Below are 19,729 nucleotides of genomic sequence, written 5' to 3'. Positions count from 1 at the left end.
ACGGCAAGATTGAGTTGAGAAAACAAGAGACAAAGAGGAGGTCCAATTTGTGGCTTTAAACAGCTGTGGTGAGGGAGGAACTGTTGGTTAAATTACAATGTAGATTGTCTCGGGCAAGAGAGCTCAATTTCACTTCTCCTTTCAACCTTTTACATTTGTTCCCCAATGTCTCAATATTTGTTAAAGCCTGGAGAATACAAAGCAGAGTTTTGAATTGAAGAAGTCAGAGAGTCCTCAGAAGATATGTCCACATCATTCATCTGGATTAAATCTATCTATCTATCTATCTATCTATCTATCTATCTATCTATCTATCTATCTATCTATCTATCTATCTATCTATCTATCTATCTATCTATCTGTCTGTCTGTCTGTCTGTCTGTCTGTCTGTCTGTCTGTCTGTCTGTCTGTCTGTCTGTCTGTCTGTCTGTCTGTCTGTCTGTCTGTCTGTCTGTCTGTCTGTCTGTCTGTCTGTCTGTCTGTCTGTCTGTCTGTCTGTCTGTCTGTCTGTCTGTCTGTCTGTCTGTCTGTCTGTCTGTCTGTCTGTCTGTCTGTCTGTCTGTCTGTCTGTCTGTCTGTCTGTCTGTCTGTCTGTCTGTCTGTCTGTCTGTCTGTCTGTCTGTCTGTCTGTCTGTCTGTCTGTCTGTCTGTCTGTCTGTCTCTCTCTCTCTCTCTTAGTCTCTCTCTTAGTCTCTCTCTTAGTCTCTCTCTCTCTCTCTCTCTCTCTCTCTCTCTCTCGTTTAACAACATTGACTAACAATAAGCCAACACTACCCACACACCAACACCACCCACACACCAGCACTACCCACACACCAGCACTACCCACACACCAGCACTACCCACACACCAGCACTACCCACACACCAGCACTACCCACACACCAACACTACCCACACACCAACACTACCCACACCAAAACTACCCACACACCAACACTACACACACACCAACACTACACACACACCCACACTACATACACCAACAGCAGGATAAAACATGATGATGACTCATGGGCTTTCTGATGACTACGTGACCTCAACACATTGTTTTACGGTACTGTTTTCTCAATGGTTCTGATTAGGCAACACTTTTTCCTTTGCACAATAATTATTTCTGCTGTAAAGTCCAATGACCTTAAACCAAGTTCTGCCTCAATGTAAGTCAGAATCAAACACTGATTAGGAGGGATTTGTATCGTTAAAACACAGTGGAGAGCTTCCTCGCCTTCACACACACACACACACACACACACACACACACACACACACACACACACACACACACACACACACACACACACACACACACACACACACACACACACACACACACACACACACACACACACACACTGTTATTAAAGGGAACAATGACTGGGTTATTAAAGGGAATGACTGAGTTATTACAGGGAATAATGACTGAGTTATTACAGGGAATGACTGAGTTATTACAGGGAATGACTGAGTTATTACAGGGAATAATGACTGAGTTATTACAGGGAATAATGACTGAGTTATTAAAGGGAATGACTGAGTTATTACAGGGAAGAATGACTGAGCTATTAAAGGGAATGACTGAGTTATTACAGGGAAGAATGACTGGGCTATTAAAGGGAATGACTGAGTTATTACAGGGAAGAATGACTGAGCTATTAAAGGGAATGACTGAGTTATTACAGGGAAGAATGACTGAGCTATTACAGTTATTACAGGGAAGAATGAGCTATTAAATGGAATGACTGAGTTATTAAAGGGAATGACTGAGTTATTAAAGGGAATGACTGAGTTATTAAAGGGAATGACTGAGTTATTACAGGGAAGAATGACTGAGCTATTAAAGGGAGTGACTGAGTTATTACAGGGAAGAATGACTGAGCTAGTAAAGGGAATGACTGAGTTATTACAGGGAAGAATGACTGAGCTATTACAGGGAATGACTGAGTTATTACAGGGAATGACTGAGTTATTACAAGGAAGAATGACTGAGCTATTAAAGGGAATGACTGAGTTATTACAAGGAAGAATGACTGAGCTATTAAAGGGAATGACTGAGTTATTACAGGGAATGACTGAGCTATTACAGGGAATGACTGAGTTATTACAGGGAATGACTGAGAGATTAAAGGGAATAATGACTGAGTTATTAAAGGGAATGACTGAGTTATTACAAGGAAGAATGACTGAGCTATTAAAGGGAATGACTGAGCTATTACAGGGAAGAATGACTGAGCTATTAAAGGGAATGACTGAGTTATTACAGGGAAGAATGACTGAGCTATTAAAGGGAATGACTGAGTTATTACAGGGAAGAATGACTGAGCTATTACAGTTATTACAGGGAAGAATGAGCTATTAAATGGAATGACTGAGTTATTAAAGGGAATGACTGAGTTATTAAAGGGAATGACTGAGTTATTAAAGGGAATGACTGAGTTATTACAGGGAAGAATGACTGAGCTATTAAAGGGAGTGACTGAGTTATTACAGGGAAGAATGACTGAGCTAGTAAAGGGAATGACTGAGTTATTACAGGGAAGAATGACTGAGCTATTACAGGGAATGACTGAGTTATTACAGGGAATGACTGAGTTATTACAAGGAAGAATGACTGAGCTATTAAAGGGAATGACTGAGTTATTACAAGGAAGAATGACTGAGCTATTAAAGGGAATGACTGAGTTATTACAGGGAATGACTGAGCTATTACAGGGAATGACTGAGTTATTACAGGGAATGACTGAGAGATTAAAGGGAATAATGACTGAGTTATTAAAGGGAATGACTGAGTTATTACAAGGAAGAATGACTGAGCTATTAAAGGGAATGACTGAGCTATTACAGGGAAGAATGACTGAGCTATTAAAGGGAATGACTGAGTTATTACAGGGAAGAATGACTGAGCTATTAAAGGGAATGACTGAGCTATTACAGGGAAGAATGACTGAGCTATTAAAGGGAATGACTGAGTTATTACAGGGAAGAATGACTGAGCTATTAAAGGGAATGACTGAGTTATTACAGTGAAGAATGACTCAAGAAGTTGCAGCATCGTACTCAGATCCTGGGCGTCACCCATTGATTAATAGCGGGCCAAACTTATAACTCATAGTATGTCGTCTACTAAGGCTCAATACTGGGACCAAAGATATTACAATAATCTCTAGTTGATTCCCCAGATAGACATTAGGCCTTGTCACGAGATGGGGACTCCACTGTTTCACCCAACATCACATCATGATTCAATTAAAAAGTAGAAAAGGAAAAAACACATAATGACAGGGAGTCCAGTGACTCGTTTGTTTGTGCCTTCCTTGGAGGGATGTAAATGTGTACGTGTGTGTTTTGAAAATGATTTCTGTCTACGTAAGGGTCTATTTGAAGTGTTCCCCTGTGTATATGCAGTGGTGGAAAAAAAGTACCCAATTGTCATACTTGAGTAAATGTATAGACAAGTAAAAATGAAAGTTACAGAGTAAAATACAACTTGAGTAAAAGTCTAAAAGTGTTTGGTTCTAAATATACTTCAAGCATCAAAAGTAAAACTATAAATATTTTTAAAATTCCTTATATTAAGCAAAGCAGACGGCACTATTTAATTGTTTAAAAAATCTACAGATAGCCAGGGGCACACTCCAACACTCAGACATCATTTACAAATGAAGCATGTGTGTTTAGTTTAGTACTAAATGTAACGAGTACTTTTGGGTGTCTTAAGAAATGTATGGAGTAAAAAGTACATTATTTTCTTTAGGAATGTAGTGATGTAAAAGTTAAAGTTGTCAAAAATATAAATAGTAAAGTAAAGTACAAATACCCTCCAAAACTACTTAAAGAGTACTTGAAAGTATTTCTACTCAAGTACTTTATGCCACTGTGTATATGATATACTTTATTGTTCCCCGAGGGGACATTTGACTTGAACAGCTAAAGTCTAAGTGTCAAAGGGATACATACTGATTTTCCCTTCCGGAAGTGGAGTTGGTTTCCTGCCAGGGTGAAGTAGCGAGTCTTCCAACGTTTGATGAACTTCCAGCGAACCTGCTTCTCCTTCAGTTTCCCCTCTATCAGCGGCTGGCCATCCTCGTTCACCACTGGAGAGACAAATCAAAACATAACGCTCAATCAGTTGTGATTCACAACCACTCAATGTTACCACCTGCTTATGGAGTGTATGTAGCCATGTGGGAAACAAACCCACAAGCATCCGGCTCCAACGTGGGAATCAAACCCACAAGCATCCGGCACCAACGTGGGAATCAAACCCACAAGAACCCGACCTCAACGTGGGAATCAAACCCACAAGCATCCGGCTCCAACGTGGGAATCAAACCCACAAGCATCCGGCTCCAACGTGGGAATCAAACCCACAAGCACCCTGCTCCAACGTGGGAATAAAACCCACAAGCATCCGGCCCCAACGTGGGAATCAAACCCACAAGCACATGGCTCCAACGTCGGAATCAAACCCACAAGCATCCGGCACCAACGTGGGAATCAAACCCACAAGCATCCGGCACCAACGTGGGAATCAAACCCACAAGCATCCGGCTCCAACGTGGGAATCAAACCCACAAGAACCCGACCTCAACGTGGGAATCAAACCCACAAGCATCCGGCTCCAACGTGGGAATCAAACCCACAAGCATCCGGCACCAACGTGGGAATCAAACCCACAAGAACCCGACCTCAACGTGGGAATCAAACCCACAAGCATCCGGCACCAACGTGGGAATCAAACCCACAAGCATCCGGCACCAACGTGGGAATCAAACCCACAAGCATCTGGCTCCAATGTGGGAATCAAACCCACAAGCACCCTGCTCCAACGTGGGAATCAAACCCACAAGCACCCGGCCCCAATGTGGGAATCAAACCCACAAGCACCCTGCTCCAACCCACTGTGCCCTTGGAACCACAAAAGAAACCCACAGGAAGACGTGATGATTGAAAATCGAGGCTGAATATAAATGTAGATACTACAGTTGAAGTCGGAAGTTTACATACACCTTAGCCAAATACATTTAAACTGACATCTAATCATAGTAAAAAATTCCCTGTCTTAGGTCACTTAGAATCACCACTTTTTTTTTAAGAATGTGAAATGTCAAAATAATAGTAGAGAGAATGATTTATTTCAGCTTTTATTTCTTTCATCACATTCCCAGTGGGTCAGAAGTTTACATACACTCAATTAGTATTTTGTAGCACTGCCTTTAAATTGTTTAACTTGGGCCAAACATTTCGGGTAGCCTTCCACAAACTTCCCACAATAAGTTGGGTGAATTTTGGCCCATTCCTCCTGACAGAGCTGGTGTAACTTAGTCAGGTTTGTAGGCCTCCATTGCTCGCACATGCTTTTTCAGTTCTGCCCACAAATGTTCTATATGATTGAGGTCAGGGCTTTGTGATGGCCACTCCAATACCTTGACTTTGTTGTCCTTAAGCCATGTTGCCACAACTTTGGAAGTATGTTTGGGGTCATTGTCCATTTGGAAGACCCATTTGCGACCAAGCTTTAACTGATGTCTTGAGATGTTGCTTCAATATATCCACATAATTTTCCCTCCCATAATGCCATCTATTTTGTGAAGTGCACCAGTCCCTCCTGAAGCAAAGCACCCCCACAGCATGATGCTGCCACCCCCGTGCAAACCGTAGTCTGGCTTTTTTATGTTGGTTTTATAGCAGTGGCTTCTTCCTTGCTGAGCAGTCTTTCAGGTTATGTCGATATAGGACTCGTTTTATTGTGGATATAGATACTTTTGTACCTGATTACTCCAGCATCATCACAAGGTCCATTGCTGTTGTTCTCCTTCCTGCGTCTCTTTCCTGAGCGGTATGATGACTGCGTGGTCCCATGGTGGTACAGATGAACGTGGTACCTTCAGGCATTTGTAAATTACTCCCACAGGATGAACCAGACTTGTGGAGGTCTACCATTTTATTTCTGAGGTCTTGGTTGATTTCTTTTGATTTTCCCATGATGTCAAGCAAAGAGGCACTGAGTTTGAAGGTAGGCCTTGAAATACATCCACAGGTACACCTCCAATTGACTCTTATGATGTCAATTAGCCTATCAGAAGCTTCTAAAGCCATGACATAATTTTCTGGAATTTTCCAAGCTGTTTAAAGGCATAGTCAACTTAGTGTATGTAAACTTCTGACCCACTGGAATTGTGATACAGTGAATTATAAGTTAAATAATCTGTCTGTAAACAATTGTTGGAAAAATGACTTGTGTCATGCACAAAGTAGATGTCCTAGCAGACTCGCCAAAACTATAGTTTGTTAACAAGATTTGTGGAGTGTTTGAAAAACAAATTTTAATGACTCCAAACTAAGTGTATGTAAACTTCCGACTTCAACTGTATATCCCCTTCCTCTCATCTTTAGTCTGGTCTATATTCCCAGGAACAGCCCAGTAGGCCTATTCCATCCCAATGTGCTGTATATTCCCCTTCCTCTCATCTTTAGTCTGGTCTATATTCCCAGGAACAGCCCGGTAGGCCTATTCCATCCCAATGTGCTGTATATTCCCCTTCCTCTCATCTTTAGTCTGGTCTATATTCCCAGGAACAGCCCGGTAGGCCTATTCCATCCCAATGTGCTGTATATTCCCCTTCCTTATGTGTTTAATACCTGCCTGCTGTTTTGTATTGTCTAGCACTAAACAAGAGGGATCAGAGCCATCTATTTAGTTCATGCATGGCTCTGTCTGAAATAGAAAACAGCATACAGTAATTGGCCTTCAAACTTATTTTGGACAGAGAGATCACAGCCGTACAGAACCTCTAGACTGAGAGATCACAGCCGTACAGAACTTCTAGACAGAGAGATCACAGCCGTACAGAACCTCTAGACTGAGAGATCACAGCCGTACAGAACCTCTAGACTGAGAGATCACAGCTGTACAGAACCTCTAGACTGAGAGATCACAGCCGTACAGAACCTCTAGACAGAGAGATCACAGCCGTACAGAACCTCTAGACAGAGAGATCACAGCCGTACAGAACCTCTAGACAGAGAGATCACAGCCGTACAGAACCTCTAGACTGAGAGGCACAGCTAAATGAGATGAAATGGCACCAGTTCAAACTATACCTCATTGTTGATTAGCATCAGGTATAGCTTTATCGGGAAACAGCAGCCCAACCATCCACTTCGTCAAGGCAAACAGACGAACTGCAGCTTTATTCATGTTACAAATTAACCACAGGCTAAGGACATACACCCATTACCGCAGTCTCCTCCTATCTCTGCTGTCACTCTCACTCTCTATGTTGTCCAACAAACACGCACGCACACGCACGCACGCGCACGCACACACACACACACGCACGCACGCACGCACACACAGACACACACACACACACGCACGCACACACACACATATTTAAGTGACCATAAGTGTCCCTTCACCACCCCACAGAGAACCATGTGACCATGAGCTGCCATTCCCGAAACCCTCTCAGTCCCCCGCTGCTGAAACCAAAGGGCACAGAGAGGACAGCGACTGTTTGGTATTAATGGTACAGAGAGGGCAGGGACTGTTTGGTATTAATGGTACAGAGAGGACAGGGACTGTTTGGTTATAATGGTACAGAGAGGACAGGGACTGTTTGGTTATAATGGCACAGAGAGGACAGGGACTGTTTGGTAATAATGGCACAGAGAGGACAGGGACTGTTTGGTAATAATGACACAGAGAGGACAGGGACTGTTTGGTATTAATGGCACAGAGAGGACAGCGACTGTTTGGTATTAATGGCACAGAGAGGACAGGGACTGTTTGGTATTAATGGCACAGAGAGGACAGGGACTGTTTGGTATTAATGGCACAGAGAGGACAGGGACTGTTTGGTATTAATGGCACAGAGAGGACAGGGACTGTTTGGTATTAATGGCACAGAGAGGACAGGAACTGTTTGGTATTAATGGTACAGAGAGGACAGGGACTGTTTGGTATTAATGGCACAGAGAGGACAGGGACTGTTTGGTATTAATGGCACAGCGAGGACAGGGACTGTTTGGTATTAATGGTACAGAGAGGACAGGGACTGTTTGGTATTAATGGCACAGAGAGGACAGGGACTGTTTGGTATTAATGGCACAGCGAGGACAGGGACTGTTTGGTATTAATGGCACAGAGAGGACAGGGACTGTTTGGTTAAAATGGCACAGAGAGGACAGGGACAGTTTGGTAATAATGGTACAGAGAGGACAGGGACTGTTTGGTATTAATGGCACAGCGAGGACAGGGACTGTTTGGTATTAATGGCACAGAGAGGACAGGGACTGTTTGGTTATAATGGCTAGTTAACATGTTTATCTCCTGCATGTTTTCACATTGATTAATGTAAGTTGACTCAGTAAGTCATGTAACAGGAATGTGTGCTTGAGCGTGTGGGAAGAATATCACATCCTGGTATACTGGCATCAGAACAGGACAGAATGCCTGGGGTCTGGAGACACACACACACACACACACACACACACACACACACACATACACAAACTAACACACAGATACACACTGGCTCAATGTCTGGTCCGATTAGTTACACTCTGCCCACATTGTCTCTCTCTTGTGTTTATCTGGTCTGGTTTCCTGTGTGTGGTTTGGTTTAGTTTAGTGTGTGTGTGTGTGTGTGTGTGTGTGTGTGTGTGTGTGTGTGTGTGTGTGTGTGTGTGTGTGTGTGTGTGTGTGTCGGTGTCGGTGTCGGTGTGTGTGTGTGTCGGTGTGTGTGTGTGTGCGTGTGTGTGTGTGTGTGTTTGGGGTGTGTGGGTGTATGACTCTAGGCGACACTGGTACTCTGGGCCAATTTACCAGAGCCAGCCTGGTCCAGAACCAAACAAAGTGTCCCTTTGTCTGTATAGCGATGAGTAAAACAGGAGGCCTGAGTCATAGAGAGACTCTAACCATTACCACATACACACAGGCCCAGTCTGGCTCCTCCACTCCCACACAGGAACAGCCTTTCACGGGCACAGAACTCTCAATCCTCCCTGGGTTCTAGAACAGAACACTAGCCTGGAACACACAGAGAGAGACTGTGCCACGCAGGAGACTAGTGTGTGACACAACTGTAAAAAATAGAACTACCACAAAGAAGACACAGAGTTCTATCTAATCTGAGTTCTGCACATGCCTGCTAACTAAAATGTCGCTGACAGAAATGGCAGCTCCGCTTCTAGCTCCTAAGATCTCTGCTTCAGTGGAAAGCTTGGCTCCACACACAGTGTGTTGAAATTCCCCTGTCAAAAGAAAAGGTAGCCAAAACGTATTCAGTCATTTCAACAAAAAAAAATCTAATTGGATTTGCAAAAAATCACGAGTTTACCAGTCAGATTACCAGTGTTATAAACTCTAAATGTACCAGTCAGATTAACAGGGTTATATACTCTAAATGTACCAGTCAGATTAACAGGGTTATATACTCTAAATGTACCAGTCAGATTACCAGGGTTATAAACTCTAAATGTACCAGTCAGATTACCAAGGTTATAAACTCTAAATGTACCAGTCAGATTAACAGGGTTATATACTCTAAATGTACCAGTCAGATTAACAGGGTTATATACTCTAAATGTACCAGTCAGATTACCAGGGTTATAAACTCTAAATGTACCAGTCAGATTACCAAGGTTATAAACTCTAAATGTACCAGTCAGATTACCAAGGTTATAAACTCTAAATGTACCAGTCAGATTAACAGGGTTATATACTCTAAATGTACCAGTCAGATTAACAGGGTTATATACTCTAAATGTACCAGTCAGATTACCAGGGTTATAAACTCTAAATGTACCAGTCAGATTACCAGTGTTATATACTCTAAATGTACCAGTCAGATTAACAGGGTTAAAGCTTCTAAATTTACCAGTCAGATTACCAAGGTTATAAACTCTAAATTTACCAGTCAGATTACCAGGGTTAGAGGCTCTACATTTACCAGTCAGATTACCAGTGTTAAAGCTTCTAAATTTACCAGTCAGATTACCAGGGTTATAAACTCTAAATGTACCTGTCAGATTACCAGGGTTAGAGGCTCTACATTTCCCAGTCAGATTATGAGAGGGTTAGAGGCTCTACATTTACCAGTCAGATTACCAGGGTTAGAGGCTCTAAATTTACCAGTCAGATTACCAGTGTTAAAGCTTCTAAATTTACCAGTCAGATTACCAAGGTTATAAACTCTAAATTTACCTGTCAGATTACCAGGGTTAGAGGCTCTAAATTTCCCAGTCAGATTATGAGGGGGTTAGAGGCTCTACATTTACCAGTCAGATTACCAGGGTTAGAGGCTCTACATTTACCAGTCAGATTACCAGGGTTAGAGGCTCTAAATTGACCAGTCAGATTACCAGGGTTAGAGGCTCTACATTTCCCAGTCAGATAACCAGGGTTAGAGGCTCTAAATTTACCAGTCAGATTACCAGGGTTAGAGGCTCTAAATTTACCAGTCAGATTATCAGGGTTAGAGGCTCTAAATTTCCCAGTTAGATTATGAGGGTTGGAGGCTCTAAATTTACCAGTCAGATTACCAAGGTGAGAGGCTCTACATTTCCCAGTCAGATAACCAGGGTTAGAGGCTCTAAATCCCTACTAGAACAGGGCTTCCCAAACTCGGTCCAGGGGCCCCACCTGGGTGCACATTTCGGTTTTTTTGCACTAACACTACACAGCTAATATAACCATCTCGTCATCAAGCTTTGAATCAACTGTGTAGTGTATTGCGACAAACACCAAAACGTGTTGCAGTGGGAAACTACGGAATGTGTGTGGTTTTTACAATGACAAGAGTTGTTGAGCATTCAGTGGAATTGAATGCTCATCTCTCTCCAGGGTTTAGAGGGATGAACTTCAATAACCAGTACTGCTGAGATAACCCAGAGCAGATGTACTACAGAGAAGATCTGGCCATCAGTCGGTACTGGAGTTTAGATACCTCAGATTCCTCTGGCCATCATCATACCATTTCAGTCCTCCTGGTCCAAGTGACTCACTGTATGACCTAGAATCTGTATGAGTCAATATCACATTATTATAGCTACACTATTTATGTATGTGCATATTTCTATTTGTTTGACTGTGTGTGTGTGTGTGTGTGTGTGTGTGTGTGTGTGTGTGTGCGTGCGTGCGTGCGTGCGTGCGTGCGTGCGTGCGTGCGTGCGTGCGTGTGTGTGTGTGTGTGTAAGTCATTGCAACCAACGAGGAGCTCCAGAGCATCTGTCCTCTCCTCCTAGCCCACTGTTCGTTTGCTTGTATAGGTCACCTCCATCATTGCTTACACATTTTACATTTCCTACGCTGAATGGCTTATTTGTTTGTCTGTTTGTGGTTATGGCAGTCATTTGGGAGAGATCGGCAGGAAACAGTAAACCTCGTTCATACCGTAGTAAATGTTGGAGGAAAAACAAAGAAAGGGGGATTGAAAGGAGACATTGTGGCATCGGTCATCGTCTGTTTTATTCTAGTGGGCCCAAAGCTTCCCAGTGAAAAACAAGGCCTCCAACCCTAGGGCCCAAAGCTTCCCAGTGGAGAACAAGGCATCCAACCCTAGGGCCCACAGCTTCCCAGTGGAGAACAAGGCCTACAACCCTAGGGTCCATAGCTTCCCAGTGGAGAACAAGGCCTACAACCCTAGGGCCCAAAGCTTCCCAGCGGAGAACAAGGCCTACAACCCTAGGGCCCAAAGCTTCCCAGTGACTGCTGGACCAGGTGGTACAGTACATACAGTGAATTCGGAAAGTATTCAGACCCCTTGACTTTTTCCACATTTTGTGATATTACAGCCTTAAAACAGGTTTTTAGAAATATGACAACGCAGGAGTGGCTTCGGGTCAAGTCTCTGAACATCTTTGAGTGGCCCAGCCAGAGCCCGGACTTGAAACCGATCGAACATCTCTGGAGAGACCTGAAAATAGCTGTGCAGCGACGCTCCCCATCCAACCTGACAGAGCAGGAGAGGATGTGCAGAGAATAATGGGAGAAACTCCCCAAATACAGGTGTGCCAAGCTTGTAGCGTCATACCCAATAAGACTCAAGGTTGCAATCGTTGCCAACGGTGCTTCAACAAAGTACTGAGTAAAGGGTCTGAATACTTATGTAAATGTCATGTTTCAGTTTTGATTTTTAAACAATTGAATCAATTTTAGAATAAGGCTGTAACATAACAAAATGTGGAAAAAGTCAAGGGGTCTGAATACTTTCCGAATGCCCTGTATGGCTGGTACAGAGGAACAGAATTACAACCAGGAACAACAAAACATGCCATTACAAAACCAGGACCAGCTGCTTTGCTTCTCCCAACATGTCCAGATTTGTAAAATGTGTTCCAAGACAAGGCCCAGGTCTTCAATCAAATGAATAGCAGACACACAGGGGGTTGTTTTAGTCAGGGAACATGGTGGTTATTCTGTTGACAACAACCATGCCTTTGACAGCAGCAACCATATATTATGTTAGACACACAACTGTATATTTTCTGAAAGCCATCACTTATCCAAGATTTGCTACAACCGTGAATCCCGGAGGCGAATATAATGTCCGGATAGTTTTTCCCCAGATTGATGATGATGAAACGGTTAGGACCTTGGGAACATTCCAGCGTTTTGGATACCCTGGGATGCTTTTCCATTGTGCAGATCATGAGTATTATGAGTTAGTATGTGTGCTAAGAGACTGACATCATTCTGACTTCTGGCTAGTCTATGACAACGTTCCAAATATAGAATAACTCTAGTATTAATTCAAATTCTATTGATCCAATAGTTGTAATCCATATTCTATTGTTCCAACCGTTTTAATTCAAATTCTATTGTTCCAACAGTTCTAATTCAAATTCTATTGTTCCATCAGCTAGTATAGTGAATGTGCTCCTAAGGGGCTTCACTGTGACTGATGTTAACCGGACGGCACCAGAGCCTCATCCCGCTGAGATGGACAGAATTCAACTATATGTCAGGTAGACAGGGGGAGGAGAGAGAGAGAGAGAGAGAGACAGAGACAGAGAGAGAGAGAGAGAGAGAGAGAGAGAGAGAGAGAGAGAGAGACAGAGAGAGAGAGAGAGAGAGAGGGAGAGAAAGAGACAGAGAGACAGAGAGAGAGAGAGAGACAGAGAGAGAGAGAGAGAGAGAGAGAGACAGGGAGAGAGAGAGAGAGAGAGAGAGGAGGGGAGAGAGAGAGAGAGAGAGAGCGAGACAGAGAGAGAGACAGAGAGAGAGAGAGAGAGAGGGAGAGAGAGAGAGAGACAGAGAGAGAGAGAGAGAGAGAGAGAGAAGGGGAGAGAGAGAGAGAGAGAGAGAGAGGAGGGGAGAGAGAGAGAGAGAGAGAGAGAGAGAGACAGAGAGAGAGAGAGAGAGAGAGAGACAGAGAGAGAGAGAGAGAGAGAGGGAGAGAGAGAGAGAGAGAGAGAGAGAGAGAGAGAGAGAGAGAGAGAGAGAGAGAGAGAGAGAGAGAGAGCGAGACAGAGAGAGAGAGAGAGAGAGAGAGAGAGAGAGAGAGAGAGAGAAAGAGAGAGAGAGAGAGAGAGAGAGAGACAGAGAGAGAAATAGATACAGATTGTTGGACAACCACACACTCTCTCCTACACCTATTACCATTCAGTTCAAAGGCATTCCAATGGTTTAACACTGAGGATGACGATTAAGTCACAACTGCTTCTCCCTTTTCCCCTTTGAAGAGGAAGACAACTTGTGAGTTCTCTCTCCAACATCGCAAATAGTTGGCAAATCATTTCACTGTTTTAAATGGCACCATGCACCTTTTAACTACTGCGTTTATGGTCTGCAATGCAGAGACTCAAAGACTCAGCTGAGAACAGTTATTACCTACAGTGTGTATCCATCAGAGGTGTGTGGTTCTAAGGAACAGGGTTCTGTATGGACAACCCTGCTGGAGGCTTTGCATTGCATTTCCATATTAGACTGACTGTCTGAACACCTAGCTCACCAATGACCCTGTGATCTCATTCAAATTCATATTCGATTGTTCCAATAGTTCAAATTCATATTCTATTGTTCCAATAGTTCGAATTCATATTCTATTGTTCCAATAGTTCTAATTCATATTCTATTGTTCCAACAGTTCTAATTCATATTCTATTGTTCCAATAGTTCTAATTCATCTTCTATTGTTCCAATAGTTCTAATTCATATTCTATTGTTCCAACAGTTCTAATTAATATTCTATTGTTCCAATAGTTCTAATTCATATTCTATTGTTCCAATAGTTCTAATTCATATTCTATTGTTCCAACAGTTCTAATTAATATTCTATTGTTCCAATAGCTCTAGTTAAAGAAGCTGTTAAAAACTGACATCACCTACATATCAAGACTATTTATGGTGAGTCATAATTACACTGGTCCATTGTGTAATAGTGTCAAATCAAATCAAATGTTACTTGTCACATGCTGCAAATACAACAGACCTTACAGTCCAATGCTTACTGACAAGCCCTTGAACCAACAATGCAGTTTTAAGAAGAAAAATGTGCTAAAGGAAGTATTTATTCAAACAAACTGAAGTAAAAAATAGATACAAAAACTCTAAATAATAACATACATACAAAAAAGTGAATCTGCCAGGTAAAGAAATGATGTAATTACCATTCAAAGCATGGCTCATTTTAGCAACCAGGTCACTGGGCTTAACTCACATGCATGTGCATACACCAAACCACCTCATTATACAGAACACTACACACAACCACCTCATTATACAGAACACTACACACAACCACCTCATTATACAGTACACTACACACAACCACCTCATTATACAGAACACTACACACAACCACCTCATTATACAGTACGCTACACACAACCACCTCATTATACAGTACACTACACACAACCACCTCATTATACAGTACACTACACACAACCACCTCATTATACAGAACACTACACACAACCACCTCATTATACAGTACACTACACACAACCACCTCATTATACAGTACGCTACACACAACCACCTCATTATACAGTACACTACACACAACCACCTCATTATACAGTACACTACACACAACCACCTCATTATACAGTACGCTACACACAACCACCTCATTATACAGTACACTACACACAACCACCTCATTATACAGTACACAACACACAACCACCTCATTATACAGTACACTACACACAACCACCTCATTATACAGTACACAACACACAACCACCTCATTATACAGTACACTACACACAACCACCCCATTATACAGTACACTACACACAACCACCTCATTATATAGTACACTACACACAACCACCTCATTATATAGTACACTACACACAACCACCTCATTATACAGTACACTACACACAACCACCTCATTATACAGAACACTACACACAACCACCTCATTATACAGAACACTACACACAACCACCTCATTATACAGTACACTACACACAACCACCTCATTATACAGTACACTACACACAACCACCTCATTATACAGTACACTACACACAACCACCTCATTATACAGTACACTACACACAACCACCTCATTATACAGTACACTACACACAACCACCTCATTATACAGTACACTACACACAACCACCTCATTATACAGTACACTACACACAACCACCTCATTATACAGAACACTACACACAACCACCTCATTATACAGAACACTACACACAACCACCTCATTATACAGTACACTACACACAACCACCTCATTATACAGTACACTACACACAACCATCTCATTATATAGGACACTACACACAAGCCAAATAAAAGCCACATGTGATTAGTACATACAGTACCAGTGTAGTAATCAGGAAGAGATAATAACTAGCCGGGAGAACAAAACTATAGTGGAGGAATGACTACACTTTGCAGTTATAGCAATCTTTTACAATCAGAGATGGTGCCTTGGGTATGGCGTGTGTGTGTGTGTGTGTGTGTGTGTGTGTGTGTGTGTGTGTGTGTGTGTGTGTGTGTGTGTGTGTGTGTGTGTGTGTGTGTTCTGGGAGAGATCCGGCCATAGAGAGGGAATGAATGGCGTTGGAAAATAAGAGGGTGATGACAGATTGTTGACAGGGTAGAAGGAGAGAAAGTACAGCTTTGGACAGAAAAGCTCCTTAACCATAATGTATTGTAATGGGGGAGGCCTTTCTCCTGAAACATAATGTATTATAATGGGGGAGGCCTTTCTCCTGAAACATAATGTACTGTAATGGGGGAGGCCTTTCTCCTGAAACATAATGTACTGTAATGGGGGAGGCCTTTCTCCTGAAACATAATGTATTGTAATGGGGGAGGCCTTTCTCCTGAAACATAATGTATTGTAATGGGGGAGGCCTTTCTCCTGAAACATAATGTACTGTAATGGGGGAGGCCTTTCTCCTGAAACATAATGTATTGTAATGGGGGAGGCCTTTCTCCTGAAACATAATGTACTGTAATGGGGGAGGCCTTTCTCCTGAAACATAATGTACTGTAATGGGGGAGGCCTTTCTCCTGAAACATAATGTACTGTAATGGGGGAGGCCTTTCTCCTGAAACATAATGTATTGTAATGGGGGAGGCCTTTCTCCTGAAACATAATGTACTGTAATGGGGGAGGCCTTTCTCCTGAAACATAATGTACTGTAATGGGGGAGGCCTTTCTCCTGAAACATAATGTACTGTAATGGGGGAGGCCTTTCTCCTGAAACATAATGTATTGTAATGGGGGAGGCCTTTCTCCTGAAACATTATGTATTGTAATGGGGGAGGCCTTTCTCCTGAAACATTATGTACTGTAATGGGGGAGGCCTTTCTCCTGAAACATAATGTATTGTAATGGGGGAGGCCTTTCTCCTGAAACATAATGTATTGTAATGGGGGAGGCCTTTCTCCTGAAACATAATGTACTGTAATGGGGGAGGCCTTTCTCCTGAAACATAATGTACTGTAATGGGGGAGGCCTTTCTCCTGAAACATAATGTATTGTAATGGGGGAGGCCTTTCTCCTGAAACATAATGTATTGTAATGGGGGAGGCCTTTCTCCTGAAACATAATGTATTGTAATGGGGGAGGCCTTTCTCCTGAAACATAATGTACTGTAATGGGGGAGGCCTTTCTCCTGAAACATAATGTATTGTAATGGGGGAGGCCTTTCTCCTGAAACATAATGTACTGTAATGGGGGAGGCCTTTCTCCTGAAACATAATGTACTGTAATGGGGGAGGCCTTTCTCCTGAAACATAATGTACTGTAATGGGGGAGGCCTTTCTCCTGAAACATAATGTATTGTAATGGGGGAGGCCTTTCTCCTGAAACATAATGTACTGTAATGGGGGAGGCCTTTCTCCTGAAACATAATGTACTGTAATGGGGGAGGCCTTTCTCCTGAAACATAATGTACTGTAATGGGGGAGGCCTTTCTCCTGAAACATAATGTATTGTAATGGGGGAGGCCTTTCTCCTGAAACATAATGTACTGTAATGGGGGGGGCCTTTCTCCTGAAACATAATGTACTGTAATGGGGGAGGCCTTTCTCCTGAAACATAATGTACTGTAATGGGGGAGGCCTTTCTCCTGAAACATAATGTATTGTAATGGGGGAGGCCTTTCTCCTGAAACATTATGTATTGTAATGGGGGAGGCCTTTCTCCTGAAACATTATGTACTGTAATGGGGGAGGCCTTTCTCCTGAAACATAATGTATTGTAATGGGGGAGGCCTTTCTCCTGAAACATAATGTATTGTAATGGGGGAGGCCTTTCTCCTGAAACATAATGTACTGTAATGGGGGAGGCCTTTCTCCTGAAACATAATGTACTGTAATGGGGGAGGCCTTTCTCCTGAAACATAATGTATTGTAATGGGGGAGGCCTTTCTCCTGAAACATAATGTATTGTAATGGGGGAGGCCTTTCTCCTGAAACATAATGTATTGTAATGGGGGAGGCCTTTCTCCTGAAACATAATGTACTGTAATGGGGGAGGCCTTTCTCCTGAAACATAATGTATTGTAATGGGGGAGGCCTTTCTCCTGAAACATAATGTACTGTAATGGGGGAGGCCTTTCTCCTGAAACATAATGTACTGTAATGGGGGAGGCCTTTCTCCTGAAACATAATGTACTGTAATGGGGGAGGCCTTTCTCCTGAAACATAATGTATTGTAATGGGGGAGGCCTTTCTCCTGAAACATAATGTACTGTAATGGGGGAGGCCTTTCTCCTGAAACATAATGTACTGTAATGGGGGAGGCCTTTCTCCTGAAACATAATGTATTGTAATGGGGGAGGCCTTTCTCCTGAAACATAATGTATTGTAATGGGGGAGGCCTTTCTCCTGAAACATAATGTACTGTAATGGGGGAGGCCTTTCTCCAGAAACATAATGTACTGTAATGGGGGAGGCCTTTCTCCTGAAACATAATGTACTGTAATGGGGGAGGCCTTTCTCCTGAAACATAATGTATTGTAATGGGGGAGGCCTTTCTCCTGAAACATAAATGGGGGGGGGGGGGGGGGGCTTTCTCCTTAACCATAATACTAATGTAGTTACGTTAAAGGATGTATCACAGTTGAGACGAGGAGCCATGTTTATATATACCCGTACCGCCATATGACCATGACCCTGAATCCAAAAACACCTGATTCTACCAAACAAGGTCCTGATGATTAGCTGATCAGTACAATCAGGTAGGTTAGTGTTAGTGTTTTGGGTTTGAAAAACAGCGTCTGTTTAGCCTCTAACTCTTCAGGACTAGGGGGTTTTACAGCAGAAATATGTTTTAAATCAACCCCAGAAAAACCACTCCCCTCCACTGTTTTATATTCAACAGAAAGGTAAACACCCAGACTTGGCTGGTGCAGTGATTCTCTATGGGTCGCTGCTGAGTATTGCACACTGAAGGTTGTACGGTTGAATCCCTGGTGGGATATGCTTGTAACACACCGGGGGTCAGAATCAGATAATTTTCCCCGTTTCGCTCCAGTAAGTACTTCGTCATTCCCTGAATGTGTATGTGTATCAATCATGGGCTTGTCATCAGGGACAGAGCCAGAAACCAAGCAAAAACAGACCATGCTGATGTTATTCAACCAGAACCCAGTAGGACTAGTCTATAACAGGACATGATGGTGTTTTTCAACCAGAACCCAGTAGGACTAGTCTATAACAGGACATTATGGTGTTATTCAACCAGAACCCAGTAGGACTAGTCTATAACAGGACATTATGGTGTTATTCAACCAGAACCCAGTAGGACTAGTCTATAACAGGACATTATGGTGTTTTTCAACCAGAACCCAGTAGGACTAGTCTATAACAGGACATTATGGTGTTATTCAACCAGAACCCAGTAGGACTTGTCTATAACAGGCATCTAAGAGAGAAAACCAACATGGTCCTATTTTGGACCACCTTCTCCAAATGTTCTACTTATAGAAATGACATCATTTATGGATGTTCTGGTTTTATAAATCTGACTTTACAGGTTCAAGGTGACACGGGCTTAGTTTGTTTACCAACAGCTCTGAATACCCAACATGCAGTTCTCCTCTTCCTGATTTCTGATGTTGACAAACAACTTCCTGCCAGGGCATAAGGCCTTCTGGGAAATATCTGGTAGCTTCTCGTTAAATATACCATGGATGGCACAAACAACAGGCCTGTGTGTTAGAGAAAAAGACTTACACCTGACCATAACTCTCTGTCTCTGCCATAACTTTTCTTCCTGTGTCTTACAAGA

General features: G+C 42.6%; 1 protein-coding gene across 4 annotated transcripts in view; it reads right to left on the bottom strand.

Moving 5' to 3' along the window:
- The window catches only part of LOC110503413 (ventricular zone-expressed PH domain-containing protein), a 206,028-nt gene that overhangs the window by 7,464 nt on the left and 178,835 nt on the right, over positions 1-19,729 (bottom strand). For all 4 annotated transcript variants that reach the window (XM_036962011.2, XM_036962012.2, XM_090218941.1 and 1 more), the window contains one exon: positions 3,957-4,093. In XM_036962011.2, coding sequence (XP_036817906.2) covers positions 3,957-4,093 — 137 coding nt within the window. The remainder of the gene's footprint in view (positions 1-3,956; positions 4,094-19,729) is intronic.

Source organism: Oncorhynchus mykiss, chromosome 24 (assembly GCF_057628025.1).
Source record: "Oncorhynchus mykiss isolate SJ-2025 chromosome 24, ASM5762802v1, whole genome shotgun sequence".
In the NCBI taxonomy this organism is placed as follows: domain Eukaryota; kingdom Metazoa; phylum Chordata; class Actinopteri; order Salmoniformes; family Salmonidae; genus Oncorhynchus; species Oncorhynchus mykiss.
This window is presented reverse-complemented; position numbering and strand designations above follow the sequence as displayed.